Below are 19,191 nucleotides of genomic sequence, written 5' to 3'. Positions count from 1 at the left end.
CTAAATATTTTTAGGGTGTAAGACCCAATTAAAACCCGCTATTTACATACTTTTGACTGAAAGTATTAGGCATACTGTATTAACTTTATTAACTGTATTAATGCCTTAACTTTAGGATATTATTTTTATTTAATGAACCTTGAGCCTTATTCAAAGTAAGCTTAAATGAACTATTTCACTCCTTAATCAAAGTGCTATTACTGTGTGACAGCAATATTTTATGCTTTATTCTTTTAATGATAGTTTAGGATTTATTTACATACAATTTCAGTCTTTTCAGAGCTATATATTTACTGCTCTGTAATAGTCTATATGCAGGATTATTACTGTAAATTAAGTTAGCTTTTATGAAAGTACAGTGGGTGTTTGTTTTGTTTCTTTTTTCAAAGCCAAAAAGTGTCAGCCTTGTCGAGTTTCCCGGAGTGTCGAGTTATCGAGAGTCCAGTTTTCTGGGTTCTAATGTTGATCATATGACTCTAAAATGCTTTAAAATAACTTTAAAACTCACTATTTTTCATCTAAAATTCAGAAAATTTCCTGGAGCAAGACTCCCAGTATGGGCCCCCACAATATTTTTTATAAGTAGGCGCTCCTGCAACTGGAGCCTGTCACACCAGCCCAGTTCAGAGTTTGTGTGCAGATTCTAGTAAACCACCACACCAGATTTCGCAGTGCTGCCTTCTGGCTCAACAAGCCCTGAAAATACTAGCATTGCCTCAAGTCACCAGTGTTCAGTGCACGGTCCACCCCAACTTTCAGCGGCTGTTCAGGAATTGGCCCAGTGCAACCAAGCCATTTGGGTACATGCTCATTCATGGATCTGGATATATCAGACCTCTAAATACATGGCAAAGGATGGAACAAATTTCCATCAAAGAGATTTTAAGCTTGAAACATTGCAAGAAAACTTTTACTCCAGATGTTTTTACAAATCTGTTTCCTTCAGTTGTAAGTATGAGGCAAAGAGGTAGTCTTTTGCTGGTTGCCTGGACGCATCAGGGTATAGGGAAATGCCATGCCGACAAAGAAGTGGTGTGTGTCAGTGTGCCGCTCTGTTGCCAGCCGTCATCTCATTGTCTGACTGAAGAATTGTGCATCAATGGGAAACCAAATAGTCGCAAGTGGCGAACACCAAACTGCAGTCACTGAAATTGACCCCGCAGGCATGGTTGACTTCATGCCAACCACACTGATGGAAGGAAGTGTTGCTTGCCAGATTGCATGTGGGATACTAACCACTAACATTTGGTTTGTCTTAGTCATGAACCGTCATCACTCTGGTGCGCCACTTTTGGTTCTGCATGTTTTGGCTACATATGTTCTATATATTGGTGTAATGGCACCCTCAGTTTTGTTGGAGCTCAGCCCACCATCCTCACTTACACTGACACCAGTGCAACATCAGTTTTGAAATTTTGTAAATTGCCGAGTCTCATCCCTAAAGTGACGGAGATGGGAGGGTCAGTGTGTCCTGGATCTATAGCCTACCCACACCAGTTTTGCATTTTTATTAATTGATTTTTAGTGTCATACTTTATTGCATCATGACAATTGTTTTTTTTTTAAATATTTAATAACTAGACTTTCATGCATTACACACTGCTTGCCTGTGGGACAGTCTTCTTCTTCTCATCCTCCTTTTCATTTTAAGTTAAAGTGTAAGGTTCCAAGTGAGTTGGGGGTCTTTTCTTCCAGATATTTGATTTGTGTGTACATAATATTTTCAGAAAAATGAAAACAATTATTTTCATATGTTTGTATTTCTGTTCAGGTATCTCATCTGAGTGAGAGCCAGTTAAAGCTGTATGCCGAGGTAAAGTTCCTGAAAAAATTACATATTCTATTGGTAATTATGGTGTTATTTTTTGGAACACTTATCACATACCTTCTAACCCTTGAAAAACAATATGGGGGTCAGCACTGTTACAAACAGTAGAGTCTAAAAGTGTAAGGGTGAGTACGTGTGTGTGTGTGTGTGTGTGTGTGTGTGTGTGTGTGTGTGTGTTTCACACAATAAAAGTGATTTGCCTCTGTAAAAGAAAGATATTTACCTGTGTAAAAATGTAAATGTTTCACCAGTATTTTTATAAGCAGTTAGTATTTGCTGTTTTCTCTATTTTTATGTGAAGTTTGTATACCTGTGCTTCCAGTATTGTCATTTTTCAGAGAAAATGTGATTAGAAAAAATGTATCTAGTCAGCTCTGCCTCTCAATATCTCAGGCTAATGTCAAAATAATATATTTATATCTTCATTTTTATATTGTACAAAATATGAAATGGGCACAAATATTTTAAGAAAAGATCAAGCCCAGAAAAGGTGATCATTGTGATGATTTACTTTCCTTTTAGCAATCTTATTCCATAGTGTTGCAGGAACTTCCTGATACAGCTCACATTTGTAATAATGTGTTTTTTTTATATACATTTTGTTTTTGCTGCAGCATGTCCATGATAATTTTGTTAAACTGCATTTAATACTTCTAACAAAAACAGTCTTACTTATACTAAAGTTTTAAAAGTATGTGAAGACTGAATTTTTTATTTCTGTTTATCTCTAATGGTACATTTAAGATAATTGCAAAAAATTTTAATACCAATATAAACATGTTACTCTCTATGTAAAATATTTAAAAAATGAGAGGAAAATATTTGGATATATGTAGCACTGATTTTGTGTATTGGACATAAAATTTTGAGTTAAAAATATTTTGTTTTTCAATATTTAAAATGTTTATTAAGAATAGATTTTTGAAGTTTTGAATTGACAGCTGGTCCAAATAGAACATTCGTGCCATATTTTTTCCTATTTTCCCTTTCTTATTCTACCACAAAAAAGCATATATGATTATAGTTTTTTATGCATTATAATTTGTAGGAAACATTCTGGAGAATGAATGCTGTGATGTTAGACCACATCTGCAGCAAAAACATAGACAGGAAAAAGGTTAGAAAATATCAGTGTCAAGACAGTATTATTTAATGATCACATTGTCCGCCTGTTGTAATAGCATTCGAAAAGTGTAGTTATACTGGCCTTTAAAAATCATCTTCATGCTAATACTTCTTACTTAAACTGGATTACCTTGCCACTAACAATATGGAGAGGAACAGAAGTTACACCTCGTACATTCAAAATATGCTCATATGTATAGAATTGATAGTGCATTGTTTCTAATAAATATACGCATTGGTGTTTTGAACCACAGGTAATGTGGTGATGGAACAGTGTTGAATTTGTCACATACCGAGATGTTAGTTTTTGTTTTGCACATGTCCGTCTGAACTCCTTGTGAACTTAATCGCTAGTTTGTAACAAAATACATTCATTACAATATAGCGTATACTAACAAAACTTAATTTCTTGCTGTGATTATAAAATGAGCATTTGTGCTTATACAGCCTTTAGGTATATTCAGTTTAATAAAATCGTCAATATTTTGTTTTCATGAGAGCACCTGCTTTCAGAAAACCCCATCACTGAGCTGCTACAACTTTTTAACTCCTCATGTTGTGTTAAAGGAATTGCAAACATAATAATTAGGCTCAGGAGGCTTATCTTGATGATGGAAAAGAAGAAGAAGAAGAAGCTATTCTTTAGTAATCTTGAGTGTAAACCGTTTCGTTATTATGAAAAGGAATGTTGCTACTCACCATAGAGTGGAGACGCTGAGTCGCAGATAGGCACAATAGAGACTGTCGCAAATAAATAAAGCTTTCCATTAAGGCCTTCACTGTATTTAATTGGTAGCAAATATTGGTTGTGGCAGTTAATGAGTATGAGTCAGCCTTGAGATTTGTAGGTGCAGATTTTGATCATAAAATGTAGTTTCTCTTAGTGCTACTAAAGTTCACACATTTTAGATTTGTATTAATATTTTATTTCACTTTGGCACTTTGTGGAGGCCACTGTAACCATTTATCCTAAGTTGAACAGTGTGATAAGTTATAGATCTTATTGCTGAACTATACATATCTTAAATGGACATATTTTTTTTTCTCTCCATCTCTAATGACAGTTTTGTAATAGTGAAAGATCATTTGTGAGTGTTGGTTAATTACATGTTTCACAAATCATAATTGTGACCTCTTGCTATGATGGGGAATAACTTATTCAATCACACACATAAGAGGGACGATCTGAGAGTAACATACAATAATTTTTTTTTCTCCCCTGGTACAGCAGCTGGAATGTTAAAATTTCACGATGGTATAGTTTTAAGTTAGTACTACAGAGGGTATTTTGTTTTAATGTGCAGCTCTAGCAAGAGAAGCCTGAATAATGAAACAAAAAAGGCATACATATTACTGTTCTCAAAAGCAGTGATGGCTCTGAGCACTATGGGACTTAACTGTTGTCATCAGTCCCCTAGAACTACTTAAACCTAACTAACCTAAGGACATCACACACATCCATGCCCGAGGCAGGATTCGAACCTGCGACCGTAGCGGTCGTGTGGTTATTACTGTAGCGCCTTTAACCGCTCGGCCACTCCGGCCGGCTAATTGAACAAAAGCAATGTCTTGATAGTAGACTTTCTTTCATAGAAAGTTTGGAAAAAGCATTCTCTATACCAATTGCTCCATATTCTATTAATTAATTAAACCAAACAAGCAATAAGCCTCCTAATTCAGGCGATAGCAAGGAAAGGTGTTTGTATCATTCTCACTAACCGCTTTTTCGCAATAAAGAACAGCGGTAATTGTTTATTTCCTATTGTACTTCGACGAAACGTGAGTAATTCATAATCATACCAACAGTGTTTGTCGGTATTTTGCGTGATATTTTAAAGTCCTCCTGGAATTAAGTTGTTTCACGAGCTGTGTTAGCGTAACGGTTAAGATATTTGGCTGGCAAGCAAAAGGTTCTGAGTTCAATCCTTCATGGACACTCAATATTTTCTTTATTTAAAAACAATATCGAAGTGTCTTACTTCATGAATTTTATTTGATTGAATGTAATTTTTTGAAATTTCTAGTGGCAACTAAAATTGACCATATGGAAAGTACATGCTATGGACTTTTACTTCTGCAAAATGTCGTGCAATGGTTTACTACATCTAATGCTGCACAATAACTGTGTTGAACATTGAAACAAAATTAAGTCATTTATGGGGGGAAGGTATCAGTCAAGAATATGTGTAAAAATCAAATTTTTGGGCCAAATAGTTTTTGTGAAATCGAATGATAAAGTGTGTCAAAGCAGTCGAAACACCATGTGTCTGCACAGGTGAGCAGTGCAATGATGATAAAATCCCGCACATCGCGGAATGCGGGGAACACGTCTCTGTAGCAGCGAAAGGGTTAATGCGGCCGTGGTGCCTTTACTTCATAAACTGCTCGCTCTCCCCTAAACATAAGTTTGCGAACTATACTATGGCGCTGCTTCTCTTGGCGCGTACAACTGGCAACGCAGCAATCTCCCGCGTTTGGGTGGGCATGCGCGATCCGCCAAGATAAAAGAATTGAACTATAGTACCTACCTGTAAAGCAAACTTGACGTCTTTATGGTGATGCAATTCGAAGGCCAGAAGTGTGGTACTCTTTATTTCAATACAGAGAATATCTTAAAAAAAATAATACTAAAAATACTATAAGAAATAAATCTCCTTAGTATTCTTATAACAAACCATTTATTGCTCAAATTTGTTTATTTTGTATGTCTATCCAAAGTCATTTCACTTTTGTACCCAAATGCCTCAATTTTTAATTTTTCTCAGTATTGCTGATTATTCTTTTAGTGATTAGTCAGTCTGGTAAATGTGTGTGTGTGTTGCAATTGATATTTCTATTTAGATTTATAAATAAGTTGGTTGTGCCAGAATTATTAGTACTGTCTTTATGACAGTGTTATTTTCTTCAAACATTTCTTAAATATATCCTATAATTAATATGCCGGAGTCATATGCAAATTGCCTGTTACTGTTAGTTAAAAAGTCATGTATAGGCATCAAAAAGAGGATTTGTCGAACCTGTGTTTGACTGCTAATAATCTGATTAAGAGGTGCCAGCTGCAACTTTTTCCAAGTATTATGAGCCATTTTCTTTCTTGAAAGGACTTATCCAGTTTGTCCTGCTCATGTAGTGGCTGAATTTTCTATCTTTCTGAGTAAAGATTATGTGACTAAACATACCAAATGCCTTTGATAAATATAAGACCATGCTTTAAACATAATCCTGCATATCTAATACCTTTAGTGCTTCATGTAGAAAAGAAAATATCGTGGTTTCAGTTGGATGATTCCATACATGTTGATGTTATGTTAGTAGGTTGTATTTAAGAAATCAGTCTTTTATTCTTTTTAAGTACTGTTGAGAAGAGAGTAGATAAATAGCTCTTCAGTTCGGCACCTGTTTATAGCTTCCTTTCTTTGCATTCTACTTTACCAATTTTAAGTTGTGTGGAAAGATGCCAATTGAGGAGTATAAGTTTGACACAGAAATACATCTGCAACTGAGGAAAATATTGAGGGAATAAGAAAACTTGCTTCAGTTGCCAGTAATCTCTTATTTACTGCACTGGTTTCAGAGCCTAAACCTTCATCTTTACGTGCCACTAAACAGTTATGGAATTATAATGTAATTGGATAGATAGATCTACTCACCAAGCAGTGGCAGGTCCATATAGGTATTCAAATTTTCAAGCTTTTTGAGCTCGGTGTTTGCTTTCAGGTGTTACATGAAGATGGAGCACAAAATGTGCTTCATCTGAAGAGGCCACCTGTCGCCACTCAGTAGGTGTCGAGTTGCAGTAATGAAGTGCAAATTCCAGCCTTTGTTGCCGATGAACGGTGGTCAGCATGAGTGCATGAACAAGGCACCTGCTGTGGTGGCCCATATGCAGCAACGTTCACCAAATGCTTGTTGAGGAGACGCTGTTGGTAGTCTCTCAGTTCATCTGGGCAGTCAGTAGCTAAACAGTTGTACATCTATTTGCCTGTAAACATCTCCACAGCCATCATTCACCCCTGTCATCTGTGGCCCATTGTGCACCGCAGTGGCAAATGAACAGTTTACAAACTCAGCCATTTCCGAAATGCTTCCACCCTTGGTCTGAAAGCCAATGATCACTCCCATTTGGACATCAGATAAATCACTCCCATTACGACAAAGACTGCACTGTTTTCCCTGTCCCCCCCAAGATGCTCTATATACCCCTCCTCTGCTAGTGCTGCCACCTGCCAACTGTGAGTGTTTATTGCATGTCGATATAGAGCATAAGCGATGATCACACTAATGTGACTGAGCTGTGTAGAACCTTTTTTTTTTTTTCTTTTCTCAACACACATTAACATAAACTGAAAATTTCATAGAGAAAAGCTCAAATCCAGACTCGGAGAATATTTAGTACAGTTCACCAGCAGTAAATGATTAAGATTTGAGAGATGAGGAGAAACTTGTTAAGCACTACTGCAGTAATTGCATCTTGGTGGTCTATGCTGATGAGCGGCACAGTGTATAAGAGCCAAGGATGGTAAATTTTTTAAAAAAATCCACACTTTCAGTCACGTCAGATCGTTGAAACACTCTGGACTTTCAGCTCAGTTCTGCTCAGCCATTGTCAAATGATAATTGACTGCTGTATTTTTCATCATCTTGGCTACTGTATTCCTGTGAAGGTTTAGCTCTCTGGACTGTTTGAAAGTGTGCTGAAAAGTAATACCATCAATTTTTTTATGGGAAGGCTCTTAAAGCTTTTTGAATAAAACAAATATTATTAACATCCTACACCTTTATTCTTCTTTTCTACATATTCGCAGCCTTCTCCGCTACACAACTCTGAATTGTAGTGTGTAACATGGCAGTGTCTAACACAACTGTCAGTGATGAGAAACAGTGTGTTGTAACCAAGTTTTGAATTCGAAAAGTTCATCTATATATGGAGCACTGTTTCCTTAAGCATGACAATGTCACACCACGCACAAGTGTGACATAAGGGTTGTGAAGGGGGAGGAAGAGAGGTGAAGAAATAGGACTGGTGAGATTTCGGACAAGTTGCTCAGAATCTCAGGTCAGGGGAGACTTACCAATGGAATGAGAAGACAAAGTGATTGTTGGGGATTGCACCAGAATACATGAGTGCTTAAAGGTGGGCAGCTGCTGCAGAAAATTACGAAACCGCACAAGCGTGATGGGGGAGGGGATAGAGAGGAGGGGGGGGTGAGTATGTGGGCATGCACATTGTCCTAATTCTGTCACCTTTATCAGATAAAATGGTAGGTAATAAGAACAGCAAAGTACCTAGCATAGATCTGTGCCACATAACCTTTCTAAATAGGATGACTGCCACCTGTAAAATGAACCCCTCCCCACTCTCTCACAAGTAGCATGTTATTCTTAACCTCATACAACTTACCTGAATATGAGTCAAACCACATGTGTAGTATGGGAACATGAAACACAGTTCACAACCTGTCATGTCGTGGAAGCTGAAATAGATCAAAAATTTTAGCAGTTTTTATTAAAATAAATTTCTAATCAGACTGAATTTAACTTTCATACCAAATTTGTCTCTTAAGAGTCACAAGGGGAACCTGCTTCAGTTTTCTGTCGTAAAACTGCAATTTCATTATTGCACTGAGCAGATGGCATCTGCCCAAACAAAAACTGCTCACGAGTTTCATATGATGCCTAGTGTTAACAGAAAACACTGGTTTGTTTCATGTTACAAACCAAATGTTACTTAAAGTTGATTTTATGTACCTATTCGACAGAGTGGTGCCAAATTAGTCTGTCATATTCATTGTAACGTGTGTTAGAGAGACAGCAAAACACTATCAGAATAACTGACAGTGCCACTGTGTGCTGTTAGTAGACAGGGCCAGAAGGAGCAAGTCATCCAAACAAGATATCTCCTCTCCTTCCCTCTTTCCTGATGAGGCAACAGTTTGTTGCGAAAGCTTGAATTTTGTGTGTGTATCGACCTGCCAGCGCTTTTCTTTGGTAAGTCTCATCATCTTTCTTTTTAAATATATTTTTCCCACGTGGATGTTTCCCTCTATTATATTCAAAACAAGATATCAACATGCATATAGCAAGCTATCATGAAATACGAGCACTGATAACCACAATATTGAGTGTCCTAAACAAACATCAATAACAATTGCATTACAGACCGACTGAGAATAAGGCATGTTAGTTTCATGTTCCATGGATCATTTTGCACAATAAATCATAATGATATGGAATAAATCATTTTACATTCACATCACAAATTAATATGTAAATATGGCGTGTAACATCCTGATGACAAAGTGTCAGTGTGAGTGTGGGTCTGGGTTATACCGATTTATTCCCCCAACCATATTCCACTTCTTTACGAGATGACTTACTTGGGATTTGCAGCCACTCTTCTTTACTGGATAGACGGCTGATGGAAACTCTCTGAACTACTTCTCCATCGAATGGCACTAGGTATAGGGACTTTCTAGCCTCTTTCTACTTATAAAATGAGTAGGCATACAAACTTTCCTTTTCATCAATTAATGATGTATTTGACTTTCATGCACAATATAATTTACACTTTCAATAGACATATGTACCTCGTGCCATCAAACATTAGAAACAAAATGAGCTACATTCAAAAGAAAGTTGGCTTGACTACCAAGAATTTGTTAAAATGAATCAGAAAATACGTCTTGCCTCTACCAAGGCTGAGTCAGGAGTCTCTAAGAGTACTTTTTCAACTGTTCTCGTTTTAATTAACAATAGTCACTGACACAATAAGCACAGAGCAGCATGTAAACTCCATGGTTCTTCCTTACACATTCACTCACACGTCTATGGATTGCCCAAAAGGTACTTGTCGGTGCCGTTCGACCGCTGCATCTACGTTCTTCTCGCAACTGATTTTAAACCTGGGCGCGCGCGCGCACACACACACACACACACACACACACACACACACACACACACACACAGGTGACGCGCAGTAGGTAGGATTTTACCTTCCCACACTCGTATCTAGAATATCGTGTGTTCGAGACAGTAGAAGGCTGAGTGGTTCTATAATTTACACAGAAATTCTCGAGTCACAACAGGCGATGAGCTGAACATTTATAAGTTTCTTATTTTATAATTTCTACCCACCACCTTTTACACATTACAACAATAGAAATTATTCTATGGAATAGAAGGATTTGCCAAGGAGAAACTTTTCAGTTTGTTTTCAAATTTTACTTTGCTGTCCATCAGACTTTTTATACTGTTGGGTACGGGATCAAAAATTTTTGTTGTAGCATTGTGCACCCTTTTCGTACTAAGAACAACTTTAATTTGGAGTAAAGTATGTCATTTTTTCTTCTGGTATTGTCATTATGAACACCATTGTCCCTTTTGAACTGTAGTGGATACTTACAACAAACTTCATGAGGGAATAAGTATGCTGTGAAGGAGTAGTCAGAGAGCCCAAATCCTTAAACCCATGTCTACAAGATGATCATGGGTGAGCACCACATAATATTCTTGCAGCAAGGTTTTGAACAATGAAGACCTTCTTTCTTGAAGATAAGTTACACCAGAACATTTCATATTATTGAAAGAAATACGCAAATACTCCTACTTACTGATTTGCCTCTCCCTAATATTTGCAATGATTCTAAGTGGAAATGAGGATGAACTAAGTTGTTTTAGGAGTTCCAAATAGTGCTTTTTCCAATTTAGATGTTCATCAGTGTGGACACCTACAAATTTTGAAGTTTCCATCCTATTTATTATTTCCTCACCATGAGTTACACTTATCACTGATGTAGTGCCCTTAGCTGTGCAAACTGGATATGTTCTCTTTTTAAAATTGAGGTTGAAACCATTCACAGAAAAGCTGTTGATGACACTTTTAAGAACATTGTTTACCATTTCTTCTGTTTCTGTACTTGGACTGATTACAATACTACCGTCATCTGCAAAATAACTACTTCTGCTTGTTGTATATTAGATGGTAGATCATTTACATATATGAGGTACACACTGAGTCTTGGGGAACCCCATATGTCATTTCTCCCCGGTCAGAATTACATCCCCAAACTATATTCGTTGAATTACTAAGTACAACTTTCTATTTTTTGGATAGATATGACACCATCCCTTGGTTGACTACCATCAGTCCCATAAAACTTAAATGTGTCTAGGAGAGTACTGTGATTCATACAGTCAAATGCATTAGGTATGCCACATACAATACCAACTGGTGCTATTTCATTATTTAATGCTTGTAAAATTTGGTGAATGAACATGTGAATAGCATTCTCAGTAGAGCAGTTCTGAAACCCAAACTGCGTTGATATGCTGAGGATATTATTGTTGCTTAGGTCCGACACTTTTCTAGAATACATTACCTTGATTGATAGAGAGTCTACTAAAAGTGGGCGGATCCTGTAAGAGGGGTCAAACTATAAAGCTAGGAAGCTAAAAACACCCAGTAGAAGGTAGAAACGGGTAGGCCAAATCTAAAAAACTGGAAGAAACAGAGATAAAAGGGCAGTCTTTGCAAGGGGTGTGAATGGTCGTGGGTCCCAGACCCAGAAAACAAGGAGAGACCCCAACCACACCCATCCTGCCCCTGCCCCTGCCCCTGCTCCTGCTCCAGGAGTAAAGCTAAACTTTATAACTGAAAATAAAAAGCACTTCCACTTACGAAACCGAGGACCATTTCAATCACCTGTGAATTCTCTGCTAATATTAAAGACAAGGAGTCTGGAAGGCTATACTTAGTGTGAAGGGCAAAAAGAAGGGGACATTTCACCAATATGTGAGATACCGTCAGTCTGCCTCCACAGCCACATTGTGGGGGTGACTCATTACACAAGAGAAAGCAATGGATAAGCCTAGTATGACCAATGTGTAGATGGCATAAGACAGCGGACTCCTCCTGAGAGATCTGCAAGGAAGAGTGCAAAACTGCAGCAGTTTATTTGATTGTGCATTACTGAGACCACTAGCACACCAGATGTCATTCCACTTTTGGGCAAAGAAAAATTTGTTGTGTATCCACATTTATGCTCCTGTAATCATGAAAGGGAATGGGGTAAGTATCTGCCTCTCTAGCCAAACGATCAGGCAGTTTATTCCGTGGGATGTCCACATGGCTTGGGACCCAAAGGGAGACAATGGAGAAGGCGGCATGGTCAAGGGCAGAGAGAAGATCTTGGATAGCAGAGACCAAAGGGTGACAAGAGTAGCATCAGTCTATAGCCTGCAAGCTGCTCATTGAGTTGCTACATATTAAAACACTGGTGAGAGAGGCCTGAGTAACAAAATGGAGGGCCCTGTTAATGGCTAGCAGCTCTGTTGCCAACACAGTACATTATCACAGCAGTAAATGGTGTTCCATGCCAGTAGGAGATGTAAAGTGATCCCACCATATCTGTCTTTTAGAACCATCAGAGTAGAAGATGGTAGCACCCTGGAACTCTTCCAGGATGGAATGTGCAAGACACCCAAATATCATAGTGGCAACAGAGACTTTAGGACTCCGGAATAGGTTGGTCCTAATCTGTGGTCAAGGCACCATCTGGAGGAGGAGGAGGAGGAGGAGGAGGAGGAGGAGGAGGGGAAAGGGGTGGGGTACTTTCCAGTGAGTGGAGATGGAGATCCCAACAGAGGGAAGTGAGACACACTCCAGACAGCAATACCACCTAAGGGGGGGGGGGGGGTATCAGGAGGGAGACATACCTAGTTTGAAAAGAGCACGGGGCACATGGGACTGCCAGGGAATCATTGAATGGCGATTGCGTAAGAAACCAGGAGTTGCCTCTGCCATATCTATACAGGGGGAATCCCCACTTTTGCGAGGAGACTGCAGTTAGCTCAGCTAACCTTTCTTTCCCTCTACAGTTCAAGTGTAGGCCATACCTGGTGTAACATCATCTCCCAATTGCAGCAATAGGCACAGCACTCATGAGATTTCATGTTGAGCAGCCTGCTCAACACAGCCTGCTGGTCAAAGCACTGCAGGACCTCCATGAAGTTCACATCTGTGCATGTAGTTGTTACTCCAATTTCACCCAGGTCAGCCCTAATGCTGTAATTACCATCTTTAGCCAGGCTGTTCCCTGCTCCACCTACTACACTATCCTGGTCCTCTTTGCCAAAACCTTTATACAAATTTCCCATGTGCTCTGTCACTCGACAAAGGCTAGCACTTGACTTCACAATACTTGTGACCTGGTACCCCGTTCCTAATTTGTGCTGTACCGTATGGCCTGCTACTGTCTAGCAGCAAGACTCTTCCTTCCTAATCTTTTTTGTTGCTGACCTGCACTTAGTTTCTGTGCTAGAAATCTGCAGCTGAATGAGGCACTCGCCCTCCTATTTAAGGTAAGAAGTCAGACTTATTCGATACTGTAAGGTCAAATGTAAATGAAGCTGAAGAGTTGTTCCCCTTTTGCCCATTGCTTGTTACCTTTGCGCAGTTCCCATGGTCTTTTTCCCCCTTCCACTTACCTGGCTCAAATTTCATGTGTTACAATTCCACCTGAAGGGAACAAATCTTTGCCTCCTGCTAAGGGATTCTTTTGTCTTCAATGCAGAACATTATTGAGTTCCCCACCACAGTCACCCCAGTGAAATTCCAACCCACAGTCTACACATCCCACTCCCTCTTTGACTACATTACAGCAATACCACACTTATCACGCATCACAACACAGATTAAATGCTAAAAATAGAATTAAATCACTTAACCTTTACACTACATGAATTTTCATTATTTACGAGTCGCAAAAATTAGGACTTAGTTTTACAAGTATATGATATAATGTAGAAAGTTAATTGTTTCCACTTACAACAAGAACTCTGCACTCAGTCACTTAACTGCAGTATCTGTTAATTAACTTAATCACAACGGAATGTAATTTCTAGCGAACTTAAAACTATACAAATGGTATATGCGCAAACTACTTGTGTGAAAGTTTCTAAACCCAAAGACAAGATTTACACTACTTTCCAAAATGGTTCAAATGGCCCTAAGCACTATGGGACTTAACATCTGAGGTCATCAGTCCCCTAGACTTAGAACTAACCAACCTAAGGGCATTCATGCCCGAGGCAGGATTTGAACCTGCAACTGTAGCACCTAGAACCGCTCTGCCACAGCAGCCGACGCTACTTTCCAGAAATATGAACTTAACAATTAATGGACACACCCTATTTACATTATTGGAAAGAAAAACAGAACAATGAAATGGGATTCTCTAAGTTAACTGTACCAAATGCAAAACGAACTTACGATCTTTCCGCGTTTTCTGGACTAATGCATAAAGATGAGTGATAAATTTAATTTTAAGCTTGAAAAAAAAAAATCACAAATGCATGTATTTAATGAGTAATTTGTACTCAAACATTATTACTATCTAAATAACTTATCTTTACAAGGGTGCAAAAACATTAACATCTCGCCGGGTGCAGGGCTGCCAAATATTAATGTAGTCCAGTGCAGTGGCACTTTCAATACATTGCCAAATAGCCAGGTGTTTCCACATGTACACATTTTATTCAGTGCCTTGCGTGACGATCTGTGCAATACCACCTGTCTTGCATTTATATGCAGGTCATTTACTTTGTCTCTCTTCCCCCACTAATATGTTCTTTATGCTAAATATCATATATTATCGTGGGACTGCTGTACCTAATGGGCACATAAAATTTCACTTTTAGGAAGGAATAATTAAGTCTACTATCTGGCTTACTGGTATGTTAACTGAATGATTGTTCATAGATTGGGTAGGGATTAACGGACTAAACGGCGAGGTCATCAATCATTCGATCGAGAGGTTCTAACCATAAACGATGCCAGCCAGCGATCCGCCGCAGTTCCTCCGATGACGTCTGAAGTATGTATTCTGCTGATGAAAGTACATAGGAATGAAAGTATGTAGGAGCAGTAAGACCTAGGCATTGAAGGCAATACGAAAGCTAAAGCTGAGAAAGAAATTACAGAGAAGAGCATGGTTGAGATTGGTATGTAAGTCAGAGCAAATGAAGGGTCCCACAGGGCTGATTCAATGGCAAGAAAAGCCCTACTCTGACCCCCACCAGTCCGTTGAAGGGCGGAAACACTACAGAGCAAAGAATGTTTTCAGGTTGGCAAATCCAGAATAATAAAAGTGAGAATGCTAAAAATGTAATGGACATCAACTGGATTGTCAATACTACAGACAAGAGGAGACAAATACGTAAGGCTGCAGGTGGCTGTTCCTGGGGCTCTGCATGCAATGAGAATCGACCCACCCTCAGCCATTCCACCCTTGCTCCAGTGTAGTTGAGGCTTAACGAGCATCAGCTGTTCAACAGCCCTCTAAAATAGAAAACAGGATGCAGAAGAAAAGAAGACAAACAACATCTAAAAGTAATTAAAACAGAGTAAGGGAGGGATGAGGGAGGGGGGGAGAGAGAGAGAGAGAGAGAGAGAGAGAGAGAGAGAGAGAGAGAGAGAGAGAGCGAGCTTGTGACATATGTAGGGTTGGGGACCACGAGACCCAGCATGCAGCGGGAGAGGCCCCAACCCCAGCCATCCTGGTTGTGCCCCAAAGGTAGCTTAAAACCTTATATCTGAAAATAAAAACCACTTTCACAGAGAAAATCATCCGTGAAACAACTGCCAGTATTTGAGGGCAAAGAAACTGGAAGGCCATATGCTTAGCATTTCAACCATGATATGAGCAACTGTCCATAATACTCCACAATTATAATGTGGGTGTGGCTTATTATGTAAAATAAAACTATGGCTTAGGCTGGTAGGATCAATGTAGACGTGAGATAGGGTGGTTTATTCCTTCTGACAAGAACAGAAGGAAGAGCACCATGCAGTAGTCTCATTGATAGTGTGGAGTTTATTTAAGGGACCAGTAGCCAACCAAATGTCATTCCATCATCCCATGAGCAGAGATTTTATTTGCACCCATAAATCTGTACATGGGACTAACAAAGCGAATTCATTCCATGGGATAGCCAGATGACTCAAAAATGGTTCTGAGCACTAAGGGACTTAACTGCTGAGGTCATCAGTCCCCTAGAACTTATAACTACTTAAACCTAACTAACCTAAGGACATCACACACATCCATACCCGAGGCAGGATTCGAACCTGCGACCGTAGCGATCGCGCAGTTCCAGACTGAAGTGCCTAGAACCACTCGGCCACCCCGGCCAGCTAGCCAGATGACCTTGGACCCAGAGGAGAATAAGCGAGCAGTCAGTATGATTGTGTTCAGCAAGGTCATGAATAGCGGAGACCGTACAGAGACAAGAGTAACATCGGTAAATGGCCTGAAGACTGCTCATTGAGCCACTACACATTAAAACACGATCAGGGGAGGCCCATTTAATGAAGTGGAGGGCTTTGTTAACAGCTATCAATTCTGCTATAAAAACAGTACATGTGCCCGGCAATAAATGGTGTTACTGACTAGCAGGGAATGTAAATGCATACCCAATCTTACCCAGGGTTTTACAGCCGTCTGTGTAAAAGATGGTAGGGCCCTGAAACTACTGAAGACCTTTATGTAATAGACACTGAAAGATCAAGACTGTGACAGACTTCAGGACCTTGAAATGGATCAGTTTTAGTTCATGGCTCAGGTGCCAATGAAGGGGAGGCAGGATGGGGGATGCATGAGCAAACATGGGGAGCACATTCCAGGGAGGAGAGGTGCAGCTCCTAAAAGAGGACTGTGAGGTGCATTCCAACTAGTAATCCCACCTGATGTCGGATATTAGGAGGTTGATATCCCCCATATGCAGAAAGGATGGGACACATTGGACGATCAGGAAATTGTCAAATGGCAATTGCATGGGAAACCAAGAGTTTGTACAGTTGGAACTGAAGAGGTAAGATCCTTATTTCAGAAGGGAGATTGTCTATGGGACTTGTCTGGAAGATGCCAGTGGCCATATGAACTCTACAATGATGGATAGGGTCTAACAATTTCAAAGCTGAAGAAAGAATTGAGCCATAATCTGGCAACCATAGTCCTTGTCGGGATGAGACCAGAACCTGGTAAATACAGAAAAGAGTAGCATGATCTGCATTCCAAGATGTGTGGGAAAGGAAGCAAAGAACATTAATCTTCCACAGTGTAACTAGTCTTTAGTTGACGGGACAGTCAAATAGAGTTCTCAGTCAGGATGGATCATGGTATAACAGAAATGAATGACCCGCATTTTTGCAGAAGAGAGCTGGAAACCTTGGGAAAGGGCCCAAACAGGGGCCTGTCAGATGGTGACTTGGAGCAGGCTTTCAGCTGAGGCTGAAAGCTGTACCAAATGCAAAAGATGTCAACATCCAGTGCAGGAGTGACCATGGGTCTGACAGAGTTTGCTAGCCTGACCATGGGTCTGACAGTTTGCCAGCCCATTGATGGTGATGAGAGGAGTGTGCCACTTAGGGCACAGCCCTTTGGGATACTGTTGTCTTGGATCCCCCCCCAGTCGACAAAAGGCCCCAAGACTTGAGAAATCAGCATAATTTGTGGATAACCATCCTTTCAAGGACTATACAGAAGATGTTGAGATGTTGGTGAAGCTAATCAGCTGGTAGCTGTCAACAGGCATTAGGTTTTTGCTTAGCTTAAGGACTACATGACAGTACTATCTTGCCATTGTGAAGGAGTGAAAACTTTGAGCCATATATAGTTGAAAACCTAATTCAAATTGTGCGCCTGTGGAATAACACCTCAGTTGTACAAATATAGTCATGATTATCTGTCAGAAAAGTGTTCGTTCATAGTAACTGAAGGAAAATCACCAAGTAAAACAGAAGTCATATCTCACATCTGCAGGGGGGGGGGGGGGGGGGGGATGTCTTCAATTTGACGTTTCTGCAGTAGAAAATAGCCAGATAAGAAAGAGGATGCCAATATTGTCACAAAGTGGGTTGCAAGGTATTCAGCAAGAACCAATGCATCATTACAATGACCATCTTGAAATACTGTTTGCAGCCCAAAAGACTACAGAGCTTGGCCCAACCCCGGGACGAACAGGCATACTTTCCCAGGGGGTAGTGCACACTGATATCACCAAGTAGGAGAAAAGGGGCAGGGAAAAGTTGTTGGATTAAGGTGGTCAACTCAAGGTTGGTTGGTTGGTTTAAAAGAGGGGGGAAGGGACCAAATTGCTATGTCATCGGTCCCTTGTTCCGAACAAAACAATGCCACAAGGGTGAGAATGAAACAAGCGAGACTGACAATGCAAAACGAAGAGAAAGGAAAAACCACAAGAATGACAGAGCGGCAACAAACACTTAAAGGAACATAAGGGGAGAAGAAAACCATAGACATGCAAGAAACAGTTAGAAGAGATTAAAACGACAAAACGGATTACCATGGCTAGCTGACCAAGAGAATAACAAGGAGAAGCCAGCCACTCTGCAACACATCAAAACCTCCACCCTAAAGGCACTAGGGTGGAGGACACAGAGGGACAAAGGACATGTGCTAAAACTTAGATCAACTGATAAAACCCACCCTCACAAATAAAACGTAAAACTAAATCAGCCAATGAGGCATTGTCAGATAAAATTAGTGGCAACGAGTCCGGTAACCGAAGATTTCGTCACAGGTCAGTCAAAGTGGGACAGTGCACCAGAAAATGGGGCCACTGTCAACCGGGCGGCACTGCATCAACACTGAGGCAGGTCTTCACGGTGCTGGAGATAGCCGTGAGTCACCCAAGTGTGGCCAATGCAGAGCCAGCAGAGAACCACAGAGTCCCTGTGAGAGGCCTGCATGGAGGACTGCCACACATTCGTAGTCTCCTTAATGGCATGCAGTTTGTTGTGCGTACTGAGACTATGCCATTCCGTCTCCCAAAGCTGAAAAAGCTGGCAGCGTAAAAACAAACGCAGGTCAGTTATTGGAACGCCAATCTCCATAAGCGGTTTACATGTAGCCTGTTTGACCAGCCTGTCAGCAAGTTTGTTGCTTGGGATTCCGACGTTTCCAGGGGTCCACACAAACACCACTGAACGACTGGACCATTCCAGAGCATAGATAGACTTCTGGGTGGTCCCTACCAAAGGATGACGAGGGTAGCACTGGTCAGTAGCTTGTAGGCTGCTCAAGGAGTCAGTACAAAGAAGAAAGGATTCCCCAGGGCATGAATGGATGTGCTCAAGAGCACAAGATATAGCAATCATCTCTGCAGTGAAAACACTGCAGCCATCAGGCAAGGAATGCTGTTGAATATGTCCTCCATGGACA

General features: G+C 40.1%; 1 protein-coding gene and 1 long non-coding RNA gene across 2 annotated transcripts in view; one reads left to right on the top strand and one right to left on the bottom strand.

The window, feature by feature from the left end:
• LOC126188906 (motile sperm domain-containing protein 2-like) overlaps positions 1-2,005 on the top strand; it is a 100,532-nt gene extending 98,527 nt beyond the window's left edge. The window contains exon 10 of the mRNA XM_049930604.1: positions 1,772-2,005. Within this exon, the coding sequence (XP_049786561.1) occupies positions 1,772-1,936 (165 nt within the window). The 3' untranslated portion in view covers positions 1,937-2,005. The remainder of the gene's footprint in view (positions 1-1,771) is intronic.
• A 169-nt stretch (positions 2,006-2,174) lies between these two features.
• The window catches only part of LOC126188907 (uncharacterized), a 56,896-nt gene continuing 39,879 nt past the window's right edge, over positions 2,175-19,191 (bottom strand). Inside the window, exon 2 of the long non-coding RNA XR_007537877.1 lies at positions 2,175-2,917. This is a non-coding gene — a long non-coding RNA (uncharacterized LOC126188907). The remainder of the gene's footprint in view (positions 2,918-19,191) is intronic.

Source organism: Schistocerca cancellata, chromosome 5 (assembly GCF_023864275.1).
Source record: "Schistocerca cancellata isolate TAMUIC-IGC-003103 chromosome 5, iqSchCanc2.1, whole genome shotgun sequence".
Classification (NCBI taxonomy): Eukaryota; Metazoa; Arthropoda; class Insecta; order Orthoptera; family Acrididae; genus Schistocerca; species Schistocerca cancellata.
Note: the sequence above shows the minus strand (reverse complement) of the source record. Positions and strands in the feature narration are given on the sequence as shown.